The sequence below is a fragment of the Opisthorchis viverrini genome, assembly GCF_000715545.1.
Source record: "Opisthorchis viverrini unplaced genomic scaffold opera_v5_286, whole genome shotgun sequence".
Taxonomy (NCBI): domain Eukaryota; kingdom Metazoa; phylum Platyhelminthes; class Trematoda; order Opisthorchiida; family Opisthorchiidae; genus Opisthorchis; species Opisthorchis viverrini.
This window is the reverse complement of record NW_008751933.1, coordinates 423,299-447,608: the sequence shown is the minus strand read 5'-3', so window position 1 is coordinate 447,608 and position 24,310 is coordinate 423,299. Positions and strand designations below refer to the sequence as shown.

At 46.5% G+C, this 24,310-nt stretch overlaps 1 protein-coding gene across 1 annotated transcript; it reads left to right on the top strand.

Annotated features, from left to right (window-relative positions):
* Positions 1–11,425: 11,425 nt before the first annotated feature.
* T265_09426 (hypothetical protein) lies at positions 11,426–24,284 on the top strand (the record flags this gene model as incomplete). The annotated part of the gene is made up of 6 exons (XM_009175480.1): positions 11,426–11,449; positions 11,683–12,002; positions 14,729–15,095; positions 16,065–16,480; positions 19,752–20,514; positions 23,781–24,284. The coding sequence occupies 6 exons, from the start codon at positions 11,426–11,428 to the stop codon at positions 24,282–24,284; spliced, it is 2,394 nt and encodes a 797-aa protein (XP_009173744.1).
* Between the last annotated feature and the right edge of the window lie 26 nt (positions 24,285–24,310).

Here is a 24,310-nt window from a genome sequence, read left to right as displayed (position 1 = left end):
TTGCAATGGCGCTTGAACCACTTACTCGAAAGCAACAAGCAGGATTCCGTTTAGTTAGGTGTTGCGTAGGCCAAAGTTTACCATTCCAATAGGTGCTAGAACAACGTCGTACGAGAAACGTTCCAAAATTCCATTCTTGCATTTTAATACAAATTCGGACCGGTTGACCGGTCTCTTCTCCCCACACGCTTGCTCAACGAGTAATGCCCCAAAAGGCTTTAACACAGTAGGCCCCTTGTATTTTTGGGCGTGCAAAATCACATAGAAAGCTCTCCAAAAGCTTCTTCACAAAAACTGTTGTCCTTTAATCGTAATAATGGAATCGTTTCAGTTTGTTTGTTGTTATGGGTCCCCAGAAGCTAGCGTTCCCGTCAAAAACGCCCACCAAAGGCGCACAACGTATATTAATGCGAAAACCAGGCCACAAGAACTTGTGAAGCGAGTCGTGTATAATTTGTAAGCCGCGACAACGTTCTGGAAATTCTAACGCCTCCTGGATGCTTCATTGGCAACCGACATTTGGCGAATGCTTGGTCACTTTTGGCTTTTTCGTCTAGATTTTAACCAATCAGAACTTGCCTTGGTGCCGGACCGGCAGGCGGCCCGTCAATGGAAGCAGTTGGTTGTATGTATTAGAATTCACTTCTTTGAGCCAAACACAGCAAGAAGTGGCATTTGATCGGTCAGTAAGGTCAAGTGGCGACCGCAGATCGTTTCATGAAAAGTTTTGGCGGCAGACACGATTGCCAAAACTTCCTTTTCTATCTCACTGTAGTTGCATTCGGATGAGGTCAGGAATATGGTTGTATGTGCAACGGCTCTCTGGCTGTTGTCGGAAAGGACATGCGAAATCACCGCACCAGGTTCATATTTCGAAGCATCCGACGCCACAACGATTTCCAGCGATGGATCAACAGCCAACAGGAAATCGGCAAGGACTTGGCAGACTCAGAGTCGCGTAGGCATTCTCCTGATAATGTCCACTTGAGGCCTCCGGCAAGTAGCTCGTTTAATAGACCTCGAAGTTGATGCTTGGCAGGTAGAAACGAACTATAATGACCGGCGAGACCGAGAAATTGCCTAAGAGCTGTGACGTCTGTGGATGCTGACATAAGTTTGGCCCCCTACCGCTCTTACTATACATCAATAACGTCACTGATTCGATCATCCACTGAACCCATTTTCTGTTCGCCAGCGACCCTTTTTCTACTCTTCATAACATTCAGTCTGACCTGAATCCCTCATCCCTCTGGTTTCCTTACTCATGTCCTTCTTCTGCTGTTCTAAAATGCAAGGCCCCGTCACATCGATTCCAGCTTCCTTCTAGGACGCTCACTCTTGATTAGCTCTCGATTCCTTCTCTTCGTGAAGTGACAGGCCTCGGCTATTCCTGCGCATTTAGCTCTAACAAACATGCAAGGTACAGAGTGGTTAAAGCTTGCAGACCCTGCTGATCCTTCCACAATAAATCATGTTTAATTGCCTTCTTCAAACAATTTGTAAGACACATTCTTGAATCCAGCCCCGAATTCCTCTCTCAGTATTCGAAGACATGCCGGACTGCTGTGGAGAATGTGCGGCACTCGTTCACCCCGTCCTCGTTTCCGGCGGCATCCACACTGCTGCATCGTAGTCGCCATTTTTACTTGGGCTGGATCCATTATGACAAAAGCGCACCACGTTGAATCTAGGCCTTTGGCATCGCCTAATCTACCGGTGGGCAAACATAGCTGACTGCCACCCTGAATTTTTTTTATTGTCCTCCCCATAATATCCGCAACTATGGATCTCTACTTTCATTGCCCCACTGTTGAACTGTCTTTGGACAAAACGTTTTTCCTTTGCCTGTAATCTAAACTATGGAACAAACGCCACTTCAAAATGCCTATTATCTCATCATATGCAGGCTTTCGAAATTTCATCGATTAGGACCTTCCTACTAAGGAAGCCTAGCAACTTTACGCGCCTCAGCTTACGCTAGACACTTTTTGAAATGGGTATAAGCCCTTCTAATCTGCGCACTCGCCCCGACGTTCCTGTTACTAGGTCCTAGCATGGGAGGCGTCCCAGGTTGAACCCACAAGCACTTACCCACAATTTGGACAACTATCATTCCAAGTGTTTTTGTCTACAAATAACCAATTTGTCTATCTTCTATACAGACGTTCACTGCCTGCGACTACATCCGCACCTGCTCTCTAAAGCGTAGTTGTGATGCAGCGAGTGGCCAGCACCTGCTACCGTTATTGTTTTCAAGCTCGTCTCCATTGACCGGGCTTTATTTCCTTGTCTCCGACGTTAAGCCACTTTAAGTCACCGAGCCAACTTACTCCTAGTTCTTTCAAGCCTGGTCATATCACTGAATAACTCAGTCAACTTTGTTTGATGTCTGGTGCTTTGTGCTGGCTGGATTTAACTAGCCTCAGCTAAACCAAAGTCTTGGTTCCTCGCTTTCAGAACCATTCTGCATTCTCTGACCGCGCGCAATGCACGCATGTTAAATGGTGGGTCTGAAAATGAGCTATGGTTGAAATATTTGCCTGATTCAACAGCCCACTCATTCACACGTGAACATGACACTGGTGCGCCCCTACCTGACATTTCGGTTCACACCAGTGCTTTGTCGTCCGGACATCTCAGTTATACTCCCATAGCCTAAAAGACAGTTGTCGTTTCATTTGCCTCCGCAACTCGCCTCTTCCAGTAGCTTACTGTTTGCTTGTTCGAAATGACTGACCCAATATACTGGCATGGTTTTCCCCGCGATCGGATTGCTTGGTGGTTTGTCCCCCTGCATATCTGGTAGCGTGTACGGGGGATGAAAGCTTCGCGTGGCGGATGAGTTCGCCGTGCAGGGAGGGTCGCTCTAGTACGGCGCACCATGGTGCGTTCGTATACTCACCACCCCTCCAGTAGCACGGGTTTATCGTCCGTCACCGGTGGCTTTGAGTCTGGCCTTTAATTCAGGGAAATCGAAAAAAGAGCACCGTTGTTGTATGTCTGCAGCTGGATTGGAAGTGTTCCGGTTGTCGCTTGTCTCGCAACACCAAGAAATACAAACGAATGACAGCTGTTCTTTCGTTTGTTTTAAGATATATGTATATGCATGGGGTCGCCCGAAGGTTCTGTGTGCGGCTCACGGCTAACGCCGACGAGCAAGGAGTTGCCAGCATCTTAGCTGGGTCACACCACTCCAAGTCCACTTTATCACCTAACAGAGCACACACGTTCTTTCCTTTCGTCATCTAGGGCGATCATATGCACAAAATGCAAGTAACTTATTATTTCCTGAATAGAGGCAGTCACAGCTAGCGCATACTGACTGTTTTTGCCAGGCACCATTCGTTTTCTGTAGTTGACCGTGGTGACTCGACGACTAATGATCCTTAACCTTTCCTTCCTGTTAAGCTGACGTAGTAGTTCTCAGTTAAAACAGGATTCTTACCCATCATTTAGAAAGCTGCGGCCTGACCCCTTTTCACTTGTCTACTGTCAGTGTTGAAAATAACCCCCTCATTTGCACAACGAGGATCCTACGTCAGGATTCTTTGGTGAGCCAAAATCTAACGCCCGTTCCAGCTAGTCTAACAGCTAGTCTTCTTGCCAGCTACCTCGACGACAAAGTCCTTACCTTCCCAAAACCATGCACCTGCTCCGGTCAAACCAGTTCTTGGTTTCCAGATCAGCAAACAAATCCACCTTTCCCGGATTCAGTTAGTTTGCTGTCATCTCCTTTTAGATTTTTCCCTGTTGACACCGTTTTATCTTATGCCTCCTGACACTCACCAGACGCAACTGCACTTATTGTATTCCATCCTCACCCCCTCTTTCCAGGCTTCAAACCTCGACTGCAGTTCCTCAAACGCCCCTAGAACAGTTGTTCATTCAATCTGACTGGTCCGCGGTCTACTCTCACACGGCTTGCCAACGAAAGGGAAATTATCCGTGGCCATGCATGAACCTGACTCTCTGTGTCAATCTCCTTGTCTAACCAGATCTGACAGCCGCGGAAATCCACATCCCCTCTTAGATCGTGGCACCCTTGACGACCGGTACGGGGTTGCTCATAAACCAAGGCATGTCAGTGCAATGATGGCATGCCAGCGTGATGGCGCTCTTGCAACTACTTTCCTCAGAATCTCGACCGCAGCCTCTCGTTCGCCCGAGCCTGTAATTGTAACTAAGGGCAAATTTTTCATCTGATTCCAACCGTCTCTGGGATGAGTTCTTTCCTACACGATGAATTTTCATTCAAATTCAACCAGCCTAGTTTTCTGCTGCAATTTCGGCTCGTCTCTTCTACAAGTTCACTTCCGTGTACAGTGTTCGACTGGCCCTATACATCAGCACCTTATGCCCATCTAACCTATCCCTTGCACCTGTCTTCCCAACAACAGTGCAACCAGTGAGTCTAATTAGTTTCAAAGTAAGCCACATTTTTGAGACAAAACTTTCCATTTGCTCAGAATTCGGATTCTTCCGTCTCCATCCCCACCTTTGCTCGTTGTGACACTGGACGTTAACACAAACGCCCAATAGTCACTCATGGCCAGCAGTGGCTCTCATTTTCAGTTCTTGTCAGCCAGCTTTGTCCTTGGACTAGTTGTAGCCCATGCTCACTGTCCCCTGCAAGTTGGGAAATAAACCTACTAGTATTTCATCGGATATTGCCAACTGTTTATGACATTGTCCTCTTTTCGCGCAATCCCCGCTACCCGCAAATCCCCGATCATGCTTATTTCTGACTGTAAACGTATGATCATGCCAGACGTTATGCCACCCCAAGTTGGGAATGAACAGTATGATTATTACCATAGCGTCAATGTTCCCCCGGTCTGGTCCTCTGTGATGAACTCGAGGTACTTTATCAACCACATGAGGAAGGTGCATTATCCTCGGTGCGATCTGAAACCATCCTCTTGAGTACGACCAAGCACGTAATCAAGACACTGCTGCAATTCTTGAGGTTTTGAACCCACGACGATGAGACCGTCCAAAAGGGTCTCAATGCTACAAGCGTCCTCCAGTATCGTGTTTATAATCTTTTGAAATGTGACGAGCGCTGCTTCGACGCCAACTCGCGGTTGGGTGTATTGAATGGACCGTGGTGCGTATTGGTAGTCAGTGATTCTCTGGATTCCTTGTGCATTTAAACCTGGAGGTAAGCATCACACATGTAAATGTACCCAGAACATTTAGCCCTATTGAGTTTTACAAACAAATTTTCCGGAAGATACAGAAGATACTGATGGTTGTCCAGTACAACGTTGAGATCGTTGAAGTGGTCTGCATAAATCCGGATCGTTCCGTTAGCCTTCTTCACCAGCACGATTGGTACAGCCCATGCGGAGTATTTGGTGGTTTGGAGAACATCAGCCTTCACTAGTTGGTCCAATTATTGGTCAGCGACGGTTAAGGCGGCCTGCAAACAGGTTTGGCATTTGAGGGGGGCACGGTCTTTTATGCACAGTCAAAGCTCGTCGGTGAGTATGCATGCACACAGTTGTAGGAGGCCCTATAAACGCTTCGGAAAGTGAGTGTGTTAGAGGGCACATCCAGACGCTGCGTGCGTGGAGTTATAAATACAATTAATCGGATTTCCCGGAGGATTCAGCTTGCTGGTCTAACCTAGCCCCGGTAGGGCCGAATTTGGAGCGTCAGGCAGCACTTGGCCTTTGCCATTGAGTAACCAAACCCCACGGTTTAGTCAAACTCACCAGTCGCTTTCGGCTTACCACCAGAAGCATCATGGGCCCAATGCTTGGTTGGTTTTATGTGCAGCTCACCAAATCGTTCACTCAGCAGCGTGACATCGAACCCTGTATGAAGCTGCAAACGAATTGGAATGTTGTCGGCACAAACCGTCGCGAACTTTCTCCAGCAAGCAAAACCAACTCTGAATGTCGCCGTCACTGAGTTGCACCGTTGTTTGTGAGCTGCACGGTGGTGTGGTGGTGGATGCGGCACAAAGGTTGACCTGGATAACGTGTGAGGTCTCGACGATTGCACCTGGAAAATTTACGGTGTCTAATCTGGCAATAACGAGAATAATTTCACTCCCTGCAGTGCCAGCAGCTTGTGAGAGGCTTGCTTTTTCCTAGACCACGCTTGATGTCAGAAGTGTTTGGGACGCTGGAGTTTATTGCATATGCACAAATGCCTGAAGTAGCCGTTGAGTGACCGATTATTGCCGTGTAGTGCATTAGGTTGTGAGGGTCTGCAACGTAATTTCAGCCTCTTGTCCAATTCTCTGAGGCAGCCGAATGCGTATGTTTGCGTTTTGGGACAACTGAAAATTGGATAGAGATATGAGGCGCTTGACCTTGCTCTCCATCACTGTGCCAAGTCTGAAATCGTCGCATTCCCGTTTGCTAGCACCGGATCTTCATCATTTTGCCTGCCCAGCTTGAGGCGTTGATAACCGATACCGAAAAGTGAGGCTTGGTCACCGAATACCTGGGACAATGGTATCACCGTCACATTAAAAATGAAATCGCAAAACAACTTGCAGAGAATGAAGTTTTTGTGCGGTTCACGCTCCGGGTTGCCGAGTTTTTCGCAACAATGATCTGACTTTCTATCTGTAACTTACGTTTTGGGCACATCCTTACGCCGTTCAAACCGGGATTTGAAAGCGTTACCGCAAAGAGGTCGAACGTGGACTTCATGATTGAGGCCATAGCTGCATTATCTGAACAAACAGAAGATATTCTGTTGTCACGGTGATGCTACTGATGGGGGGTGGGCATGCAAGTAGTATGTTTTCTTCTTGTAAATTCGCTTCTTGTCTCTTGAGAAGGAAGATATGTAGCGTAATTTGCGGAGTCGCTTTGTAGCATTTGATTAGATTTGAGCAATGAATGCTTTGATTCCATGAATATACAGGAAAGTTTAAATAGACGCGTTCAGGTCAAGATGTACGTTCAGCTTTTGTAAATAAGATGCAAATGAGGGGTTCGCCTCCCTGTCAAATAGTTTGTAATTGGTCGGTTGGCGTTTTCTAACAAAAAACTCCGCAGCAAAGGCCTTCTTCCTTTCACTAGTACTAGCTGCTGCTGTCTGGATATGCAATTTCTGAAGCAGTGGTTCAAAGAGCTTCAGTTGCCTATCTTTAACTGCCTTTGGTCGCTGCTATGATAATTCTCGGAGCTGACTGATTTTGATCGATATCGTAGATTTATGTTCACAAAATATAATAACGGTATTTACTCTGCATACTTCTCTGTGTGAACTTCTCAAGGTAGCGTCCTATTAAAAAACACCAAAGGTGAACAATGTAAATTAACACCCAAATCAGGTCAAAAACATGTACAGTGTAGCATCTATAAAGTGTATGCAGCGGCAGCATTCCGGAGAGGCGCTCAGTATTCTCACAATGAAACCGAATTTTCGAAAGCTATGACATCCCCGATGGATTAAAGTAATCGGGCAGTTGAGTTCGGAATATCAGTCCAAACTTTTGAGCCCCATTTAGGCATCCCTGGGTCTCAGTGACGCATGGGAACTATTCTATTGGACTTTTCCGCCAGAGGTAGGATTGCTTTAGTGGACACTGAAATTTTGTGGGCTGGAAAATATGAATGTAGATTAGGATGTTTTTTTGGTTTCAGCACGTACGCAACAAAATACAACACTTTGGCGCAAGTTTTTTCCGCTTGTAAAGGTTTCGCACCTAAGAGTATTGTGCGGCTAATGGACCCCCTCCGGAGATTCTGACGCCTTCTGGGTCCCATATTGGCATCCGAGATTTGGCAGATACTGTGTCAGGATTGGCTGATTGTTTCAGACTTTAGACCAATCAGATCTCGGCTTGACGCTGGTTTGGCGAGGGGCCCGATCTTTTGGCCAATCGTGTGGGGGCGTGCTTTTGGTCGCAGGAACGCCTGTTTGCGGGCGGTTACTCGACGCCCGTGCGGAATTCCTCATAACAATAAGGATGCTAACTCCATTCCTATTTAGATTTGTGATGGGCGAGATAATGAAGCGTACTCTGAAAGGTCTTCAAAGCCCCGTCGTTCAATTAGCTGCTGCTGAAATAGCTGCTGACAACAGCTTGGTATATCCACAATGTGCAGATGACAGGGTTTTTGTCTTCGAAGAGGAGGTGTTACGTGTTTGTGAATGGACTGAACAAAGTCATTCTGTTCTTTGGCATGCACTTTCCCCTCACAAGGTGTAAGGTCATACTCGTGACATGCAGTCAAAGAACACGCTACTTACAGTTCAGGTTGAGGTACCTGAAGTTGTGGTGCGCTTTACTTATCCTGGAAGCCGTATCAGTTCCGATTTTAGTGTGACAGATGAGGTCAATGTACGAATATTCAAGCATCGAGTCGCATTTGCTAATTCAGGACATCTATGGCATCGGTGCTGTAAGTCGGAAAAGACGAATGCCAAAAAATTATTTTGGTCGATCTGTCCGACTGGCCCTTACAGACCATGTGTGACGGAACCTATCAAGGGTAAAACTTACGTGACCCTTTTGCTAAAGAGTAATGCCGCACCCGCCCGGTTGGGCACTTCGAACAACAGTTACTATGGCCAACTGCTGCCACTTAGTCAAATAGGCGAACTGCACTGGTACCCTGAATGGTGAGCCGGGAACCCCGTACAGCCTCGTAGGTTTGATTGCATATCTACTCTGAAGCTCCACCAGGCTGTAGGTCGGGATGAATTTGCGGCCACATTATTCCAGTATTGGATTAGAATCTTCAGTCAGCGAGTGTCTGGTCCACTGGCTTCCGTTTGGGAAAAAGAAGCTGTCCGACAACTACAAAGAATCGTTAATAGTGCCAGAAATACCAGGTGGATCAGCTCGAGTTCAGCTGAAACAAAACTATTAGTGTCATGGAGGTCAGTGAAGCACTGACCCGAGTTTGGCCTGGTGTGTCCACATTGTCGCAATACCTCAGGTGCTGAAAAAACGCCTTAATAAAAATAGTCATTCAGATGTAATACCCTTTCGGTTCTCAGCTGCTGTCCTACCCGATGGAACCACGAGGGCTGAGATACTACAGGGCGGCTCAAGTCTAGAGAGGAGCAGCCGATGTGCAGTGGCTGGGTTCAGACCTAACAGGTTCGGAACGTACCTGTCGGTAAGTTCTCGCCCTACACACTGAACGATCTCGAGCCTAGCCTCACGTGACCTACCATTCTTCAGGACGCACACGACTCAGCTGACCGGCATGCTCTTAGCACGAATGCTCAACAAGGAATGCCCCAGAAGTTTTTGACCACAATAGTTTCTCTGTATTGTCAGATAGTGGCGTGTGAGAAAATACTGAAATCTCTCCAAAAGACACAAAATGGTATCCGACAAGGATGCCCGCTCTTTTCGTTACCGTCTAATTGCCTGATTGACGAGATAACGAAACGAGTGCCAGTTCCTCAACTAGTTGTTGACGAAAAACTTGTCAGTTTCGAATACGCAGACGAAGTTCTCATCTCCGAAGAGGAGGCACAAGTGTTTTTGGATGAGCGAACCAATGTCATCCCATCCTTCGGCATGTGTGTTGCATCCGCAGAATGTAAGATCGTCGTCCTTGAGATGCAGTCACTGAACGCGGCACTTACAATCCAAGGAGGTAATCGAGGTTGTGGAGCGTTTTATGTATCTTGGAAGGTGTATAGTTTGGTCGATGAATTTAGTGCATTAAAACTGCGAGGTTCGAATCGCATTTTCTAATTTAGAACAACTATGGGGCTGCAAGCCGACATATCCTTAAATCAGGCTACAGTACGGGCATGACTGAGATATGGTCTCTGCGGGCAGCTTAACTGAGACGTCTACAGGTGTTCGACAACTGTTATCTCACAGCCATAGGTTATATGAGCTGGTATCCGCGAGTCCGCAACCATACAGTGAGAAAACCAGTGTTTGGTTTTGCGACGGGGGCCTCAATTGAAGAATCTAACCAGCACAAGAAGCTGTGATCGTTCTGTCATGCACTGCGCCTTTAGAACAGCTGTTGTTAGGTGCACAATTCAAATTGGTGCAAGCAGAGAGGTGGTCAACATTTGGCCTGAAATAGATAAATGAGTGCTGTCGATGCGACTCGCCTTCTGAGATGGGGTTCGCATAGTTCAAATTGTGCTTGGTTGCAGACGCTGCAATATATGGCTGCCGATAGATGCCAATCGCGTTGTTGTTATCAGTTCCTATCCACATTGCCCGGATGATATTTAGGGGGTTTAGGCACCTCAGAATGGTTGTGGTAGGCTAGCACTAGGTCGGTTCTCCGTCCGATCTTATTGTCTTCAATATAAGGCTTTCAAACTATTTTTGGTTGTGCGGCAGCAAAGCACCAGTGTCGAGCACTGTTATGCTGCTGATCATGATGATGGTGATGGTCAGTGACCATTTGAGGGTGCACAGCTTGCGTGCTGCTGGAAAGCGCAACGAAAAGTAGTGACTAAGCCGCCTGATCCGAATCCACATAAGTGTTCCATGATGAGCGACAATCGGTAGTCATTCCGCGTCACCTGTATCTATTGGCAATATGGCCCGTTTATGTTGTAGGTTGGCTCACATACGTGAGACACCATCTAGCCACAGAAAAAGTATGTGGTAAGCATATGACTAGCATATTTTCCGGTTTTGGTACGTTTTGACCTAAGTCATTGACAACCGCCCGGTCGAGTCTCAATAGGGTTGACTACATACGTGCTTATTTGTATCACCAGAAACCACATTTTTGGCTCGCTTTTTATGCTGTAATATCAGAAGATCACTTGTTTGTTTATATCGCCCTCCTCGAATTTATCGGATGTCGCAAATGCTTGGTCCCCTCTGATTGTCCAAGAAGTATCTACGGGACCAGCATGATAAGCATGATAAAGCTTACCTTAAGATTATGCTATCTATAAGCATAGAGTTGTGCCTGTACTTTTAAGTGTATGTTTCTCTGAGAACGATGGAGCTCGAGATGACTGAGTGGTTAAAATGCGAGATGACTGAAGTGAGATGGCTCAAGTGGTTAGAGCGCGAACTTACTGACCGGAAGGTCCGTGGTTCGAACCTGACCTCTGCCTCTCGACCTCCCCTGTCTAGGTGTGGGCAGCCTGGCAGTATTCCCGCCCTTGTGCTTCCTTCGGGTGGCATGGCAGCTAGGCACCGAAAGGGTGTCTCAGTTGAACGGTTATTTAGTTAAACCACAACAGTAACTGATCTGTTAGCTCACTATAAAGCGTTCGAACCGATTGTAAAAACTGTCGTTGTGAGTATCCGAATCATTGTCTGTTGGGTTAAAAGCAGATACAATAGACACAGAGGTTATCGGCGCGTTTATGGGATTCACTGACGAATTGGCGATTATTAAAGGGTAACCATTTAAGCAGATAACCATTAGCTTGGCGGCGTAAAACAATACCAAAACCAGCAGAACCAGTGGTCACGGCTTCTGGACCACTGGAGGTGCGCAATCGGATGCTAGAAGAAACCGATGGAGAGGTCAGTTCAGTAACTGTACTTGAGTCGTGAACCTTCGCTTCAGAGGGACAGCATTTACCAATAAGATGCAAATGCAGCATACATTCAAAAGCAGTTTGTTCTCCAGGTTGTTTCAGAGCGCGGATGAACTGAGCTTTGGGCTTTGAAGGATGGTTTCGAAATCCCTGGCTGTAGTGGCCGAGTCAATCGTAGCTGTTGCAGCTGACAGAAATGGGTGGTGAAGGGATCTTCAGTCCTTACTAACGAGTCTGTGGAGGTGTTTTTGGCAACGGGGTAAGGCGGGAGAGAACGAATGTGTGAAAGAGGAAAAATCGGAATCGTCAGCGACAGCTTGTTTTCGCTCAAGGGCGAGATGGCTCAAGTGGTTAGAGCGCGAATTCACTGTCCGGAAGGTCCGTGGTTCGAACCCAACCTCTCCCACTCGACTTCCCCTGTCTAGGCTTGGGCAACCTGGCAGTATCCCAGCCCTCATGCAACTTTTGGGTGGCATGGCAGTTAGGCACCGAAAGGGTGCTACAGCTGAACGATTTTTTTCTTGTCTTCGCTGCGTGCAGTAAGACGCCTCGGCTGATGGAACCACGCGATGGCCAACGTGACAAGTTCACTTAGGTGTGGAATTCATGGTTGTACATGGAATGGGATAGTCTCGAGGTACTCAAGATTAGACAAGTGAGATTAGCGTCCCCAACAGAGCCTTTGGCTCAAAAACCTGACTAGCGGTTAGTAATGGTTGGCGAAATACCATCAGATCGGCGTAAAGAGTAAGCGGCCACACATATTACAAACCCAACCTGGAGGGCTAGGAGACTTGGGTGGTGGTCGCGGAGCTTGGTATTTGAACTGCAAACGTTTCATCACCAATTGAAGTGATATTGACAGTGTGGGTTTGAGTGAGTAAATTCTCCTCTTCTGTCTGTATTTGTGTAGTTTCCAAACATCTAGTGGTTCTAAATAGCTTGGTTAGTCCCGAAGTGGTCTTCATGTAATTTGATCGGTCACCTGGGATTCTGAGTTGCGTTGTGATCTCATCCTCTTGTATCTGGTTGATTCACTGTGTGATTTCTGTTCGACAGTTCTGTTCCTCTGCTGTGGTTAGGCACTTCCTTCTTTGTGGTATGATTTTGTACCACTTCATTGGTTGATTCAATGGCCTATTTTGGTGGCTTTCTTTTAGTCCGTTGGTTTTTGCCCGGTTGTTTGATTATAAATGTAGTGCAGAATCCCGTGACTGTTCGTGGCGGCTGATAGACTGGGTTGATGTTGACGTGTTTATTGATAGATTTTTATGTGGAGTACCACGTCTCGGCAAACTCTAGCTCTCGTTTTGTTCTTGCGTGAACATTGCTCCAACTGAACTGATATCCTTCTCTGTCTTCATGGGCCATGTCTTCTGCTGGCAAACTTGTGTTCGTGTATTCTTGTGGCAAGTTTTTTTTCAGTCGGATCAAGAGTGTTTGTCACAGCCGTTACACTGAAGTTTATAGATCACGTTCGCCTTCTTCATTGCATAAAACCCTCTCACTGGTTCAGAGAGTGTTCTTCTCAACGTCTTTGCAGGCCTGAAGGCGACTTTTCCCATGTTTCCCCACGTCTTGCATCCATTTCGGCGACATTTTTATGTACAGAAGTGTAATCCTCCTCTGTTCTGGTTGTATTCATAAAGCAGCTTGGCGTTGATTTTGTTTCTCCATGTGAGGTTCCTTGGGTATCCATTATTTTGGAATGTCTGGTAAAGACTTCGTCCTTTCTCCAACTCTGTTGTGTTGCAGCGCCTCTCGATCCGCTCAAACAGGGTTCGACCCCAGTTTTGTTTGTGACAGTTCGGATGGCTGAAGTGCTTCAGAATCTGTTCTGTGTGCGTTTCTTCCATGTATGCTTCAGTTTGCAGTTAACCATGATCATTACTGTCAAAGACAGTGACATCAGTGTTGGCGCTGATGCTTCACTGCAGTCTGTTGTCCTTTTGACCAACACATCTAGGAGCGTCAATTTGTTGTTATGCTCCGTTTTCATTGAGAAGTAGGTGTCGGAAAACACCTTTTTCGCAGCTGATTCGCTCGTGACAGCTCATTTTTCTTTACAATGACAAGTGTGTCGCCCACATGTCGTACTCATATTTTCGGTTTGACGTCTGGTAGCAGTTGCTCCAGTCTCTGCATTGTGACTTCCGCGATGAACCAGAGAGTAAGATGGTGAGATGCTTCACCTGCTTCCATAATTCTCTTGAAATTTACGTGGGTGCTCCTGGTAGTGAGGCTATTGGGTGCCATGGTACTGTTTTTTTATGAGCCTTTAGAAGTCCGTAGGACCCGGCAACTTCTGAGTCGCGGGCCTTAATTCTTCTACGCTTCCTCTGTGATTTTCTTCAGGGACCTGTTTATCTTGTGCATGAGTTCCGCGGTCTTGTGGTTCTGAAGACGGCGGTGTGTGGTTTTATTACTGAGTGGAGCGTTGGCTTTGTCCGTGTATTCCGCTTTGTTCAGAATGACTGTCATTCTTTCTTTGTAAGCTGGCAAATTAACGATGGTTTCGTCTGCTTTAAGGCTGCCAAGTGCTCTTTTTTCCTCAGTAGATAAGGCCTCCTACGTTTTGTTTTGAGTGATACTGTTAAAATTGAAGACGAAATAATGGCGTCCTTCGACGTAACCTTACTGTCCACATTGGTTGATTTTGATGCGGCGAGGAATAATGGTTGTTGAACTTCTGGAAAGCTGGGGAACCAAAAATGGAAAGCTTGGGAGAGAAAAAATATGCGATCTACTGGATCCGTGTTCGGCTACCTACTTCGAGCTCTGTGGAGAATATTCTGAATAACTCAAATGAGCGCCAATGGCATCACCCACCTCTGGTTCACCGCAGAAGTTACAATGCGAAAACTGGAGCGGGCTGTGCTACTGAATATTCATTCATATTCTTGAGTTCTGATGCCCCTCCTCAGCTCAACTCCACCATGCTAGAATTAGAAAGGAGCTGCCACAGGTCAAGTTGTCTACTGGTGTTAGTCACTCGAACACGAATATGAAAAGCGATTAATATGTAGTCCGTCAGTTCCAGCTTGCGTTGACCATTTTTACATATGATGGTTATGATTGTGGTATTGTGATAGTGATATCTGAATAGTTTTTAAAAACGATACATAGTTAACCTCGTGTCAGGTTTTCATTAGTTCTGTTCCTTCAAGGTAATTGTTTATTTTTCAGCTTCCGAGGCGTGAAAACTCTGCCTGACCGGCGGCTGTTGTAGACCATTTAGTGTTTGCTATGCTCTTTTTCGAATGAGGCGTAACAATAGTGGCGATCGCTTTTGGACTTTGCCAAATGCAGCTAACCGAATGGACCAGTTAATCGGTCGGAAACATACAGCACAACTGTTATCCATAATTGGGATCGTTTGCGGAATTTTGTGTCTAATTACCGGTGTTTGCGTTATATTTACTTGGGCCTTCGTACCTGACTTCTCCCGCCTGTATCCCGTGGGTCTGTATGCCGGAGCCGTAGTTTCTGCCTTGGGTGCTTGCTTCCTCTTACTCAGCGTGGTGAGCCTATGCCTTTGGCAACGGGTATTGAAACGTACGGCTACACGTATACGCTCCTCACTGTCCATCCAAAAACAAGAGACGTCACGAAAAGTGGGCAACGTTTGTCAGGTATGGTTTTTGCGGTGACCTTGTATTGCATCATCGTCATCTTTTCTAAATTACCCAGACTGATAGTTATTTTTTCGTTACCACGTCAATACTGATCGGACCTTCATAGCCAACGGTTGTCTCCCCCCCAAAGGGACCTGCAGAAAGCAGTCTGTTGTGATATATGGACTTTCCCGAAACGAAACTAATGAGGGTCGAGTAAAAAGGCTATTGAAAAAGCCTACTTCATACGAGCGAAAGTTGATGCCTGTATGCATGATGCTGTCCGCTATTCGAATGCATTTCATTTTGTACTCCACCAGAGCTACGATAAATAAAAATTCCAAGTTATTGTTCACAAACGGTATGGGTTCGTTCAACCATTCGAACCCAGTGAGTTAAAAAGAGTGGCGATGAAAGCAGTAGGTGTAAACCAGGATGTGTTCCACCACGCTTACTACAGCGTGACTGGCAAATAAGCGCCAGTGTAGATTATCTTCATACAATATGAAGAAACTATGAACATGAAGACTCTTTTACTGACCTCGAGAAAATCAGAAACCTAGTGCAGCGGGAGGCTGAACTTGGCACTATATTTTATGCGAGCAGTTAAACTATACAGTGATTTACAGGGCCAAACAGACGCCCGCTGAACTTGTGGAAGACATGGGACGAATGCTTTATTGCGCGACACAAGCAGAACAGGCGAATTTACTAGTTCTCTCCGACCTAAACGGTGGTCTGTGGTCCGAGCTGAGAAATGGTCTCCTTAGTCTCCAAATTCGATACAGGCCAACAACATTTTATTCCAAAGGTTCGTCTCTCCAGCGGATGACAAATGTGCTCGCATACCTTAGCTACTGATTTTTCGCTAGTTGATTTGTACTCTGTTTCTCCCATAACTTAATGGGTTTTATAACGTAAGTGGTTGTTTTCTTGAGTGCAGTGAGATCGGACGTAACCATTCTAGGCGTTCTAAATTAGTTTCAGCTGCCCACATGCCATTCAATCTTCGAAGAGGATGAATGCGAACGTTTGGGCTCATTGAAGAAAGCCAGTTCAACAGCTTATATCTCCCTCGGGTCTGTGCAATCCGAAAGGCTCAAACTGGTTGGGGTCATCAAGGGTACCATTTCAACCACTGAACTGGACCGCTCAATTCGTGCTTCCACTACTCCTCGTGATCCAATATGCTCTTCTTCCGTGCCGACAAGATCCGCCACTGTGCTCTTCCATGGTGACAGTAAACCTGTGTTTACTCGATACGCCGTGAGTAGTGGCAAACAACCCATTATGCGAGATAAATGTCTTCGACGATCACTACCTCGTGTCCTTATACAAACTCCGAACGGAAAGGGTACCCAGTCTCATGACAGATCGAACTCAGAACGACTTGCCAAGGCAAGGTAGGATCGACGGGGCATTTTACATCCATTTTGACATTCATGGTCTTGATCTAAAATACCCTTCTAAGCCTTGTGCGTGCCAAATTTTTTACATAGGGCCTGATTTTGCATGTGGAGCAAACGGGCGATATAGAACGATTACTAAGACTGATGTGCACTTCCAGTCGCGGGAATACGTAATATTACCCCTCGTTGACGTGAGTAGATGGGGGTATCCACACATGGAGGTGTAGTAGATCGAACCTTCCGCGCTTTCCAGAGCTGCCTTCGGTTTCGTCCCATGATGGTGTCAGACTGGTCAAGTTGTATTCATTAACTTTATCTGACCGCGAATACTTCTTGCAGTACGCTAGTGCAGAGAATGTGCCAACATCAATAGCCCCAGAACTGGTGGCTACTCTAAAATGCAAGTGTCAGTCGAAGTGTCGAAGGTATTACGAAGCTGTCTGGAGGTACTAGCAAGTCATGTCGATTTTTTCATTTCCAAATGCTCTTACTTCAGTGTGGTTTCACCACTTGCTGACCGAAAATCATCCAACTGTATCCGTTGGGCACAGAGTTAAGACGGAAGACACGGGTGGTCGCATGATTTTATAGCGGGGTGCGTGATTACCAAGATACAGGAAAAATCATAGTAGGAGTAGTGGAAACATGGTTAAACCTACTGGTTTCCAGAAATCGGTCTATGCCTCATCGCCGCACATCAGAGCGAAACTCAATGACAGCCGACAGTAATTGTCAGAATCACGGTTGGCATCTTGACTCTAGCATTATACACTGGTATTTGTTTTACGAGGTCTGAAAAAAAACGCTACGTCTTCTAGTCACACACACATGTAGCACCTCGTATCACTTGGGATCGCTGTCATCTGTGTTGATGAATACGTTCACCGTGGATGAATAGCAGACGCCGTAACTATTAACCTGGATCCACATATTCCTGCTCGCCTTAGTCAGTTCATGTGAGGCACAAGTCCCGTTGGGAAAAGAAATTCTCTCGAAAAAAAACGCACGCACCTAAAGGCGTTAGTTAACCCCCGGAGTGGCTTTTTCGGCATATCGTGCTTGAGCTTATGGTCCATAGGAAGCGTTACCACGATCGCCTCAGAGGACGCAGAGGTGAAGCCTCTGATAGGATTACTCTGCCTAAAAGTAGCTAAATATCTGGATGTCCGAAAACACTGGAAAGTTACTCTCCTGTCATCCAGTAGGACCGCGTACTTGATACAATAGAACAAGAATGCTTTCTCCGACTAATCGTCGTCACGCGGCTATAAGTTGAAAAATATCTTCACATTTGTTCGAACGAGGCAGAAAACTAAAAGGGTCAGCATACTAGTTACTAATCAGTGAAATTCCTGGTCGAAGTAACGTTTTATCTCAATAGTCCAGTGCTTCATAACCTCCCTTATTGTCCGCCTCTCACGAATCCAGCTACCTTCGCACTCTGAACCACTGTTGTGGAAAGCTAGCAAGCATTGCCGCGAGTATCAGTAGCTCATTCATCAGTCTCATTGTTTGTTCATCCTACTCCACTTTAAATAGCGTGAAGGAAGTCTTTGCATGCGGTTCACTCCCACTGTCAACCACTACCGTGTTCATACTTTTACCTGGAGTCTCCCAACAAATTGAATTGAATCTCCACGTGAGTCGTGTGCGGTTACCTATCGTCCAATGAATGCTGCATATATGATGTTCCCGTGGAAATCACTACTCGTTGTCGGGCTTTTGCTTATCCCCGTGTTTCCGCTTGAGCTAGCCGTGAAAACGTTGCACACAGTGAAACAACCCATCCAACGATGAATTGATAATTCGATTAAGAGCCACTTACCAAGCTCAGTGAACAGATCAACGGCAACCTAAGCGGCAATTTGCGTGGTGGTTAAGAAGAGCAGTCTCCAACCGAAATGCCGAATACCTTAAGCGTTACTCGAGCATTTGTTAGCATTTATGGCCGCTTAATCGCCTTTAGCATCGCTTTGATTAGCATATTCGTGAAAATAAATATCGAGAAGAATTGGAAACCTTCGCGTGGAATAAACCCGCAGAATATTGATTATTTGACGTCCGGATGCTCAGCGGTATTTGGTAAAGACGCATTCCGCGCGTGCCTTCTCAAGCGCAAAAAGGTTTCCGATCCTTCATATTTGGATGTTAATCACTTCTCAATGACTGTCCGAAAGACGGTTGCGATCCTGTTTTTGATGTGACTTATTTTCTTTCCGCCAACAGTACAACGTTTTTTGATGGACTAGTAGGCAACCAAAAGCGTTCGCCGACTGATATAGAAAGTGCAAATATCATATGTACCCACTTGGGCATTGGAAAATGAACTGTGCGTGCGCGCAACCAGACTTATCTTCGTCATCGAAGACAGAAAAAAACAGGTTTACTTTTGAAAGCCATAAAGTGGAAAAATAAAGAGATGATAAACAGTAAGGAACCACGTGCATGTTTGCTATAATTATTCTAACGATTTTTCAGCCGTAACAGTTTCAGTGCATAGCTGCCACTCTACCCGAAGGAAGCACGTGGGCTGAGCTCCTGCAAGGCTGCCCAAGCATAGACAGGAGTAGCCGAGATACACAGGTCGGGTTCGAACCATGGGCCTTCCAATCAGTAGTTTCGCGCTTGACAAAGTACAGATGCTGAGAACAAACGGCTCTTCGGTTCTGTTACAGGGAACCAAGATAATTCTAGATAGCTTACCGCGTACCACGTTTTCAGAATCGCTCACACCCAGTCACCATATCAATTCAATTCAATTTATCAGCCGTAAACCGTGCACCATATGCACATTGGTTCCAGCTGCTACAGTTCCGATCACCGGAAAACGGAATTGTGGGACATAAAGCCCTTGGTTGGAGGCGAAGGCATGTTCAGTTTGTTCGGATATGGCATAGCTACGCATTGAAGGCGAAAGCTCCGATGCACGAGCACCACTGAAGAACTTCCACATGTGCAACTTTGTCGTCCAACTTCATCGGAAAAAGTTGACTACAGACGTCTTTTTCGGTTAAACGTGGTACCCACCATTTCATACTCCACCATCCATTTGGTAAAATGGTGTCGAGTCAGTCGCCAGCAAACCACTATTTACGATGCTAGCAAAAGCATATGGCTCTGTGTATCGTTGGAGAGGCTTATCATTCCTTTAACCTACTATCACGTTTCCCGAGTTTACGTTTTTTGAAGTCATAAAAGTGAAGGTATCGCGCTTTCTTATGCGTAACTTTCTACACTCCCACCCACCGTACCGTCATTTTCGTAGATCCGAAGGTCTCAAACTGGACTCACTCAATCAGACCAGCCCAGAAAACGACTCGGAATGTAATGGAGTGAACGTAGATGTGGATGAAGAAAGCACCTCGCCCACACCGGTCTCTAGTGCTGGCGGTCGACTGTTAACACGCGTATCAACAACTCCGCCAGTTGGACAAGCCAGCCTGTTTAACCTCAACCACAACACCACCCCAACGACATTTGGCACAAACAACACGCCGCCGACTGATGGTGTCTCGTCGCCAACCAAACTCAAACACTCCTCAAGATCCAGCCTGGATCGGTCTGGAAAGCGTTACTTACTGATGAATCAATCTGGTGACGTCATCTCGTGTACGACTTTGTTTGGTGGAGAAGAGGCGGATGATGAACCGTCAGTCGGTCCTGCTTCCACCACCAACTGCCGACGCTTACAGGCGTGTGCCGGTTGGAATTTCTTTCCGGTATTCGTGCAACAAGACCCATACGACGACTCAATTCGGAGCGATGATGACGAGAATCGAGTACGACATCGCACAACAAGCTATTCGCCTCATACGACAAGTCTTTATCCTAGTCACTTGCGCACCAGCTCAGATACTTCGGCTCCGATGGAGCAGCAGCAGCATCAACAACACTATTTCGGTTGGTTCACTCGAATTCGACGCTTTGTGCGTGAGCGGTTAAAAATAGGAAGGCGGACGACACAAGCACCTTTGCCGGATGAATTTGGATGTGAAGGGGGCCAAACTGTTTTGCTGGCTAGGTCAGCGGTAAGTGTCAGTTATCCTCTGCGGGAAAGCTAAAAGTTACGCTCTATGTTGTTTCAACGTGGTGGGGAATGGTCAGTAATGTGCCTCACAAGTCATGAATTGCACTGAATTCGGCAAACGCGGCATCGACAGTACAGTTTGCTTCCAGCTTGCTAGCTATAATCAGCGTGTCAAGATGAGTTTGTTCAAGCTACTTGAATGGTGATATTTGTCTGGTCACCGTTGTGACTGAACTTCCTTGGGGATGCTTCACGTGAATCGAGCTTGTGTAACATGCGGTCAGATCGCTAAACGAAAAGTTTGACCTACGCTTTCTAAGGAAGCTTGTCGTAAACTCACACCGGGCGAAAGCGTGCTCTGAATAGATGAGAGTATTTGGGAAAGATCGACAGTCAGGGCCATGCTATTGGCAGCCAATGGAAAATTTGCGGAAGATAGGTATCTCGGAATTTAATGGCTGTGTGACCAGCTGGTTACATGGTTGTTACTTAGTAGGAGAATGCCAGACAACTAAACAGCGTCTACACCCAACGCTACTGAGGGATAGTCAGCGCAAGGCCGCGGAAGACGATTAACGATAACATTGCGTTTCAAGCCCTAAGTGAACAGACCGCCAAGTCACATCTGACGGGTTGGAATTAGAGAGACTAGAGACTAGGATAATATATGAGCTGCTCATGCTCAACAGGAGAGTGAATAGTGTCTCGTAAACGGTACTTTTCGCCAAATTGGTGCTTCAGTCGGTTAGTGCACGTGCACAGTCTACAAATAGAGAACGGCAGGTATTTCGGCTAGTGCAGACTGCAAAATAACGGTACGGGGACTCAGTCGCTTAATGAAGCACCAGCTCCTGAAGAACATAGGTAAACGAATGCCGGTGCAATCCCATACAACAGGTATGATACCCCTAAAGTTCATAGGCGGTAGCGTCCAAAGCGGCGTTACCCTGGTTTCCGCACTTGGATAGAGTATTCGAACTGCAAAAACGCAGCGATTCTCATTGGTAGTGTTTGGAATGCGTGCTAAAACAGCTCGTCGACTAATTTGCTTAAGCGTTGCGATAAAAACAGAAGGACAAGGCTTGAGAAGCGGCGGACGTGGAAAATGGTGCGCCACCGTTCACCTTGTGTGAAAAGATACAATTTTAGCTAGCTGCAGGAAAGTGATCATTAAATTGGACTAGGAGGAAGTCAAGAGATAGTAGTGGATAGAGGCAGGTGTCAGCAGTGGTCTGTGTCTACTACCCGCCCTGCTGGTTGCAACAAGTAAGGCGACTGACCATATGACGACCGATGTGGTATGGAATTATTGAAACTTGTGGAGTTTGCGGTCGTATGCATACTAAGGTACTACCGGTGCACCTAAATCTAGACGAGAAGACCTTCAAGGCCATCAACCAAAGCGCTTGACTCAAAAGCCTTACCCCGAGGCAGCAGTGCTGACGTAAGGTCACAAAAGTAGTCCATTTTTAAAGAACCACCACACACTGAAGGACCAGTGTTAGTTTGACCTGTTAGCTGTTTCTCAACCCGGTATGAGATTCCACGAATGTTACATAGACAGCCGCCATGATCTGATCACGTAGGCACATACCTTCATTCCACGACAAATTCCAGCCTGAAGTACTGTTGATTTCAGAAGTAAATCAGGAATGACCTGTCCGGACCTTCTGCTCCCACCACTTCATCTGCACTTATGCAACTGACCTGGTGGGTGGATTTGTCTGCCACACCGATATGCTCATTTGCAAGCATGAGGTGTGTCCGCAGTCATACTTGCGGGCAGATACTACTTCGTGGATGGAATACTTTGCATTTCTGAGGGATGTTATCCACTGAGAACAATGCTGTGAACGTACGCAGTGTCTGAGCGAATTTCCCGGTGTTAAAGGGAGGTGCAGACGAAGAAACGTTAATAATGAAGTGGAAAAGGTTCGGTGATAGCTTACCTAAAGCGTCCACAGGAGATGGAGTATATAATGCTGTACTCAGAAATAGTAATTTATACGCGACAGCCCCGATTAGCAGTCAGCCTAATTATACTTGCTTGAAGGGTGAGGGCTGTTGAACGAGGCCCAAAGCGGGGTTTGTATGGAGTACATCAATTTGGGCCGCTGATTAGAGTTTGATCAACAAGGCAGTGGGAAAATGCAAGTATTGTTTCTGGAATACCGATCTCTGACTCAACAATCTGACTTACAAGGTTCTACTGTTTCCGTGAGGGATATTGTCACGAGGCAACTGATTGATTTATCAGATCTACTTGCATGCACGGGACTGTCATAAGCCGAGATCCCGATGCCATGCACGGTAAATGCGTTTTGAGCCATTGGGGGCACTTTGTAATAGTTTTTACGCCGTCGGTCACATCCAACCGTTCGGCGTGTGCGAACTGCCCCCTTCTAAACAGTCCCTTCGTGGAGGGAGGCCGCATCGCTGTTTCGACAATATGGGAAGTGCCATTCGCGCAGAAAAAACAACAACTTATTGCTTTCACTATTGCAGAGTACTTTACCTGCAGATCGCATCATAATACGATTGCTCGCCGTACTTTGTCTGGCTCTGGTCTTCCTGGTATGCTTGAACCTCAAGGAACGAAGTATCACCCACAACATCGTTGGAAGATCCAAGCGCGACCGGGTTAAGGCGGCAGCTCTTGATCATTGCAGCATCTCCGAACTAATAGTGGTCAGTCACTAGAACTTCAAAATATAATTGTTCACAGTGTTGCGCCACTCGTTCACAACAGATGCCTACCCAGAGGAGGCACTAAGTGGACGGAAAGAGCCCGTGAACTCCGTCTATCTAATTTGGCATGCTTTTCCTACTTCCTTGTCACCTAGCGGCAGGCGATAATCTCGGTACCTTCGGAAAAAAACGGCTTGGTGGCTATAATTAGTTGATAACTTCGGTAGATATTAGCCACATATAACATGCCCTGGAATAGTACGGCAAAGCTTAGAGTGGGACAGGTCATTGACGTAGCATTCCCATGAATGTGCTGGAATTTATGGAGTCGAATTGGTATAAATTGATCGCAACGCACCGACTTGCCTATCAGCTAGCTTCACTCGACTTGGTTCTTTTTTGAAGTAACTCCTTGTTGTACACCACTTAGTGTTTTCTGGGTTCTTCCGTAACGTAACTATAATTTTATTAGGTGGTCCATCTCGCGTCAGAATGACCAGTACGCTTCCGCCTAAGATTTATGCTAGCTTCTACCAGTGACAATGACTTAAATAACGCATCTTTGTTCTCATTACACAGGAAGAAATAACGGAACGGAAGCGACGAAATGTATGTCGGGCGCCGAAAACGGACGCAAAGGCAAACACAAACGAAATGGACGGTCTTCCGGTAACTGACGAATCCACTCGACAACAAGGCCTGGACGAAATGACCGGCTCCTGTAGTTTGAAGGGTCGCAAGCAAACAGTTATCAGTAATGCGTCTGTTTTCTCATTACCAGCCATTGCACCGGAGCTGTGGGCAGCCGAGCGACCCGTGTGGATTATGGGAGTACCGGTGGATGATACACACTGGGTTGCTCTGGACACATGTGATCTCATATTCATGAAAGAAGAGGACCGAGTAGGCTCAGCAGACTCAGTGAAACCCGTCACTGGATCAACGTCTTCCATATACGCCTTTCATGTGAAACCTCCGTCCCGGCTGAAACCAGCACGTCGAATTCCACGGACACGCTGTGGTCGAGCTCGTTCATTAGGTCGCATTTTACTGTCAGAGAAGCAGTCTGTGCAACCGCCTTGATGAAGTTATAGTTCCTGCGTGGGCTA